Source organism: Cariama cristata, unplaced genomic scaffold (assembly GCF_000690535.1).
Source record: "Cariama cristata isolate BGI_N322 unplaced genomic scaffold, ASM69053v1 scaffold29195, whole genome shotgun sequence".
In the NCBI taxonomy this organism is placed as follows: Eukaryota; Metazoa; Chordata; class Aves; order Cariamiformes; family Cariamidae; genus Cariama; species Cariama cristata.
The window spans coordinates 1-6,345 of NW_009617355.1; the positions used below are offsets into that span (position 1 = coordinate 1).

Genomic DNA, 6,345 nt, shown 5'->3' on the forward strand with positions numbered 1-6,345 from the left:
CCAAACCCCCCTCGGACCCCCCACCCCAGCTCATAGCCACCGTCTCGCTTGCAGACCAAACCCCTTGCCTTGGTGCTCAAGGACGTCTGCGACGCGTGAGTATCGTACCCGCTGCCCGCCACCGGGTCGTGACAGCCGGTGACCGGGCTGCCGCTGACCTGGCAGTGACCGGCACTAGCCGTACGGTGCCGTGACTGGCCATCTGTCCTCGCAGGTGGAGCCTGCCCAATGCCGAGCGCTACGCCCTGCAGTACGTGGACGGGCGGCAGACCTACATCACCGAGTCGGTGAGACACCCCCCAATCTCTCCCTGGCCCTGCCAGTGTGGCACTCACCGGCTCACCTTTTCCTTTCTCCTTACAGAACCGTGGGGAGATTAAGAACGGGAGCATTTTACGGCTGACTACTTCCCCGGTACATCCCTCTGTCCCCCCCGTCTCCTTCTCCGCCGTGTGCTGTGGTGGGATGTCCCCCTGCAACGGGGCGATGCGGTGCTCCGAGCCCTCTGCCGCTGCCTCGCTTAAGTGACTTCTGGCTTGTGACAGCTCCTCTCGGTGCCTCAGACCCAGCAGAAATAACGTGGGGAGGAGACCTGTCTCAACCTTCATTCTCCCTCAGCAGAGCTTGGGGGGTGTTTGAAGAGAAACTAAATCATCTTGAGATGCTTTGGATGTGTGGGCCAGCTCATCAAGTGTTCTTAGCATCATGCCAGCTTGACCTCCTTCCTCAGCTCCTCCTGGTCTCTGCTCTGGTGGCTCTGTCTCAGCCCAGCTCCTCACCGGGGCTACTCTAGCCTGAGCCTCCTTCCAAAACTTGGGCTTAAGCTCTTCCAGCCTTCTCCAAGGTTCTCACCGTCTTTCGATGAGCCCCTCTGGCTTGATTCTTTCCTTCCTGGTAGGACCAAGAAGCAGAGCGGTTGTACAGCGGGATCCAGAGCAACAACTCGGATGTGAAGACTGACTCACTGAAGAAGCTTGCAAGCCTCTCCCAGGATGTTACCTTTGCTCAGGAGTTCATCAACAGGAATGGCTTGAAACAAATCTTCTATATTGTGGAAGAAGGAAAAGAGTGAGTATCAGGAGAGGACTTTCCTTGCAGTTCTTGACTTTTCTTCTCCCTTGCTAATGCTGCACGAGCTCTAAGCTGGGTGTTAGAGTGGCCTCTCTGTGCTCCTGGCTTGTTGATCCCTGTGCTGCGGCTTGAAGGGCAGCGCTGGTGGCAGGGCGCCTGGCTCTGCAGGCTCCTTACCTGCAGGTACATGGCTGTGTCCCCGCAAGGCAGCAGCGGGGGGGAAAGGTCCCCGCAGGTCTGTGGTCCTGACTCCTTATGAATGTGCCCAGACTTGAACCTCCTGTCCCTTCACTGGCTGGGTCATCTGCAGCCTCGTGGGTTTTGCTACCAGGAAATCTGTGATGATTCTAGCCTGTGCTACTGCTGCTCATTCCTGCCACCCGGAATAATCCCTCTGTCCTGAGGTTTTAGCTGCGAGAGACCTGCAGGCAGCTCAAGAAAATGTGGTTGCAAAATACTAGTGCTTACTTGGCTCTTTCAGGATGTGATGGTGCATCTCCTCTGAGCTCCTGTCTCACAGAGGATGTGGAGCCTAAAACCAGGCAGCGCAGCGCCTGTCTCTTGGAAGTAAGGGGAGGGATTTGGGGTGGCTTGGTTTTCCTGAGGGTTTGTCTGCGGTGATCTTTGAACCGTGGTAACGTAGCTTTCCAGAAACTGTTGAACTTCCCCTGCCTTGACTTCCTGAGATGACTAAGCAAGAGTCTGATTTCTTACCAAGTCTCTCCTTCCTTTCTTCTTCTGCTCACTGCTTCTCTAGCTGTTTCTAATGTACCCATCAACTGCAACTGTACTTCCATCTTATGGTGGTGACTGGGGGGTATCTGGACCCATCCTCACTGCGTTTGCTCATCTGTCCCTCCAGTACAGGAGAGATGCTAGCTCACACCCTGAAGGCCTTCATGGAGCTGATGGAGCATGATTTTGTTTCCTGGGAGACCCTTAGTGCAGCCTTCATCAAGAAGGTAAGCGCCTTCTGCAGGCTTTGCAGCCTCTGCCCTTGGAATTCCCTCTTGCCCTCGTCACCCAGGCTCAGCCTGCTGTTGATGGATGGTTTTGTGTCTCGTAGATAGTGAGTTACGTCAATATGAATACGGTGGATGCATCTGTCCAGCAGCTCTCCTTGTCTATCTTGGAGAACATGGTACCCGCCAGTCGCCTCCTCTTTGAGCTAGTCAAAAAAGAAGTGACTCTGGATCGTCTTTTCACCCACCTGCAGGTGTAAGTGGTGAGGCCAGAGCACCATTCGTCCCCATCCCAAAGCCAGTGGGGATGAGGTGATGGAAGGGATTTCTCCGGGTCTTGCTGATTATCCCTGGCACAACATTGTCTGGTCCCTTCCTAAACAACTTGTGGGTGGGCAGCCTGTTCTGTCCTCACTGCTGGGAGGAGGGAAGGACTGTCCCAGAAAGCATCCTGTTACCAGGCCAGATTCCTTCATGGGTTCATTCATGACCTGTTCCATTCAGATATCTTGGTTCTTTAGCTGACCAGCATTTTCAATTGGTGTTGGCTCTTCCTTCCCTTTCCCCAGTGTATATAGGGGCCGTAGTATGTTCATTGCAACTTGGGGGGGTGGTGCTGTACTGAACAAAGAGTCTGTTAAATCCCACAGCTAAGGTGAGTTCTTTCCCTCATCTTCCTCATACCTCTGCATGTCTTCACTTTGGAGGTTTTTCCTTCTAGAAAATGGAGAGGCTGATGCCCAGGGCTCCTGCCAGACAGCAGTCTGCTGCTCACCCTGGGTTTTCCTGCAGCTCCAGAGTGCTGCACCCATGGGTGTGTGCAGAGCAATATCTGATCCATCCATGGGTGCTCTGCAGTCAAAATTGTGGGGACCATCTCACCCTGGCCCTGCTGTCAGCAGCTGCTCACTCAGGGCTCTGGCCTCTCAGGGTCCCTCAGCTTGATGCAGCAGAGTCCAACAGTGAAGTGGGGAGAGGACTCTGCCTTGGGGAGGGCAAGACCATCCTCAGAGCTGGTGACTCTCCCCATCCTCATCCTCCTCCTTCTGCAGGACAAATGCCCAGCTGCAGCTGAAGGCGATGGCCCTGCTCATTGCACTGCTGCTGGCTGCGACTGATGCTGAGCAGCGGGTAAGGGGCTGCTCTCTGCCCCCGGGCAGTAGGCAGGACTGGGTGATGGCAGGGTGGGGGGCATTGCAGATCCAAGTGCCACGGTGCCCCTCTCACGGGGGTGCTCTGCCAAGAGGCCCCAGCTGTCCCACACCCCTTGGAGTAGTTTTGAGGGGATGCAAGATCTCAAATGACAGGAGAAGTATCACGGCTGATACAGTCAGTGTCCTCACTCTGCCTCTTCTCCCTGACTGATGCAACCTGTCCTGGCAGCCTAGTGGGGCAGGATCTGTTTGATCTCCCCTGGGGTGGGCTAGGGCAGTGGGAGGTGAGGGCAGGTCTCCTGCTCACCTGTGTCACTCCTGAGACTCCCAGTTCCTTTCTGTCTCCACCCTGCCTGTGGCCCCAAGCCAAGCTTAGCAGGGATGGGGGGCACTGCAAAGGAAACACAGACCTTCTTGGGAGGGGGTGGTCTGTGGAGCTGGAGAACGTCTCACAGCCTCTTCCCTTCCTAGGAAATGATGGACTACCTGAGGAAGAAGAACATCAGGCAGTTTATCCACAAGGTGGGAAGCTGGGTTTGTCAAGGGTCTCCTCTGTGCTTCATCCTCTGTCCTTCCTCCTCAGCCCCAGCCTTTGGTGACCGTGCCTGGCTGGGTTGTCTGTGTGCTCCACACCCCTTCCTTGATGCCTCCTGTGGGTGCTGCCGCACTGGCACCCACATGCCCAGGGTTGAGCCCCTGGCTGCCTGCAGTTCAGCACACCCAGCTCTCACCCAGCCCCGAGGGGAGCTGCCTGCTTCATAATGCCCCTTGGAGCTGCAGGACCTGCTGGGCTTTGGCTGCTGGGCCCTGGGCTCGGAGGAACTGGGACCAGCAGCCTGGGGGAACCTTCTCACTCACGGTCTCCTGTAGAACATCATCCACAGCTCTGAGCCGCTGGGGGATGAGATGGCCCATTACCTGTATGTGCTGCAGTCTGTGAGCCTCAACCTGTGCGAGCGCCGCATGAGGACCTCCATGGATCCCTACTCACAGGTCTGTGAGCAGTCGCCTTGCGAGCCTGGTCCTGGTCTCTTCCACCTGTGGAAGTACAGGCGGGTGAAGGTTCACCCTTGGGTGATCCCAGCACATTTGATTTCGTTGTTGGTTTGTCCTGGGAGAACCTGCTTGTGTGGGGCTCACCAGCATCTGCTCCTCTCTGCTCTCCCTCCAGGAACAGCGGGAGCTCCTCCAGTCACTGCGCCAAACAGCCTTTGAGTCGGAGAGCGAGGCATCTACCAGCAACTTCAGCACCGAGCGCCGGCGATCCCTGTGCGCCAAGGAATTCCGCAAGCTGGGCTTCGTGGTGCGTCCTCCCGGCATCTGCTCTGCCACCCGGCCTCAGTGGCACTTTCTGCTGGCTCCCCTAAGGCTGGTGTCCCTGTTGATGCTGATGGGTTGCCGTGCAGTACCTCCCTTCTGCTCCCTCGGTGTTCCTAAACAGCAAGTGCTGTGGAGCTGCTGGGACTCAAAAGGCAAACCCCATGGCTGCCCCGGGAGGACTCCACTGCTCGGACAAGAAAGCAGCAGCTGCTAAATTGCATCCTTTTGTGTCCTCCTAGAACAACAGCAACCCAGCGGAGGACCTCCGCCGTGCCCCGCCAGGAATCCTCGCCCTTGACAACATGGTGTATTTCTCCAGGCACACCCCAAATGCCTACAGCAGGGTGCGTGCACTCTCCCTGGGAACCCCTGGCAGAGAGGTGCTGGTGGATCTCCACCTTCTCTTCCTTTCCTTGTGACCTGTCCTTGGCCAAACCTAGGCGAGGATGTCCCTTTTGGGCAGGTGTCCTACTGTTGCCCTGGTTCAGACGGAGCTGAGTCCTCCCTGTGGGTAGGAGCAGCCATTTGAGGCTGGTGGCACTGAAGGGTCCTCGTAATTTTTAGTGTTTTGCCCACAGCTTGGTTTCCAGGCCTTGTTCACATTTGAGCAAACCAGGGTGATTTGGGCAAAACCAGCCGGTAGCTGCAGAGCGTTAGCCAGGCTCTGACCTGCTGTGCCTCTGATCAGCTCCTGCACTGCGGCAGGGGAAGGAGGAGGCTGGGGCTGTTTTTTGGGGAGACGGAATTAATTCTGTTAGGGATGGGTCAACTGGGAGGGCACAGCTCGCGTAACGCAAGGCAACGACCCTCTCCTCCAGTTTGTCCTCGAGAACAGCAGCCGGGAAGACAAACACGAATGCCCCTTCGCTCGAAGCAGCATCCAGCTCACCCTGATCCTCTGTGAGATCCTGCACGTTGGAGAGCCGTGTATGTGTGTGCCCCAGCTTGTCCTTCTCCCTGCCCTGCTGCCTGCTGGCTGGCAGGAGCGGGGACGAGCTGCCAGGGCAGGGGGCTGTGTACGTGGGGCCACCAGGCTCTGGTGTGGCTGACAGCAGGGGAAGGGGAGGGAGGGCTGGGAAATGTCCTGGTTCTCCTGGACACTGAAATCTCCTGGAAAAACCAGGGAGTCTGGCATCATCTGTCCTTCTCACCGCAGGCTCGGAGACAGCTCAGGCCTTTTACCCTATGTTCTTCGGGCAGGATCATTTCTTTGAAGAGCTCTTCTGCATCTGCATCCAGCTGGTGAATAAGACCTGGAAGGAGATGCGCGCTACCCAGGAGGACTTTGACAAGGTGCGAGAGGATGCTGGGGCCCTGGACGGGAGCTGGGCCCATGGGCTGTGCACAAATTCAGGGGTTTTGGGGAGCGTCACCAGACTGGGGGTGATGTCCTGGGCCCCACAGGTGCTGCAGGTGGTACGGGAGCAGATCACCAGGACCCTGTCCCTCAAGCCCACCTCCCTGGAGCTATTCAAGACCAGAGTGAATGCGCTGAACTATAGCGAGATCCTGAAGCTGCGGCAGACGGAGCGGCTGCACCAGGAGGAGACGCTGGCTGTGCCCGTGCTGTGAGTGGGCTGTGGGCAGGGAGCCGGATGGGGGGCCCTGGGGGGGAGACGCCGTGGGGCTGGGGAGGTCAGCGAGCGCCTGTTGAAGTGGCTGTGCTCCTGATGGCTTTCACCCCAGGGAGTTGCGTGAGAGGCTGAAGCCAGAGCTCCTGGAGCTGATCCAACAGCAGCGCCTGCTGCACCTCTGCGAGGGCACCCTCTTCCGCAAGATCAGCAGCCGCCGCAGGCAGGGTGAGTGCCAGGCCTCTGCTCCTGGGCGAGGGTCCCGGG

At 57.5% G+C, this 6,345-nt stretch overlaps 1 protein-coding gene across 1 annotated transcript in view; it reads left to right on the forward strand.

The window, feature by feature from the left end:
* Positions 1 to 54: 54 nt before the first annotated feature.
* Positions 55 to 6,345, forward strand: part of ELMO3 (engulfment and cell motility 3) — a gene marked incomplete at its 5' end in the record, with an annotated part of 7,750 nt that continues 1,459 nt past the window's right edge. The window contains 15 exons of the mRNA XM_009700514.1: positions 55 to 95; positions 215 to 287; positions 364 to 414; positions 899 to 1,068; positions 1,934 to 2,033; positions 2,138 to 2,289; positions 3,086 to 3,164; positions 3,659 to 3,709; positions 4,058 to 4,180; positions 4,359 to 4,490; positions 4,747 to 4,851; positions 5,326 to 5,434; positions 5,664 to 5,800; positions 5,912 to 6,075; positions 6,194 to 6,306. Coding sequence (XP_009698816.1) covers positions 55 to 95; positions 215 to 287; positions 364 to 414; positions 899 to 1,068; positions 1,934 to 2,033; positions 2,138 to 2,289; positions 3,086 to 3,164; positions 3,659 to 3,709; positions 4,058 to 4,180; positions 4,359 to 4,490; positions 4,747 to 4,851; positions 5,326 to 5,434; positions 5,664 to 5,800; positions 5,912 to 6,075; positions 6,194 to 6,306 — 1,600 coding nt within the window. The remainder of the gene's footprint in view (positions 96 to 214; positions 288 to 363; positions 415 to 898; positions 1,069 to 1,933; positions 2,034 to 2,137; positions 2,290 to 3,085; positions 3,165 to 3,658; positions 3,710 to 4,057; positions 4,181 to 4,358; positions 4,491 to 4,746; positions 4,852 to 5,325; positions 5,435 to 5,663; positions 5,801 to 5,911; positions 6,076 to 6,193; positions 6,307 to 6,345) is intronic.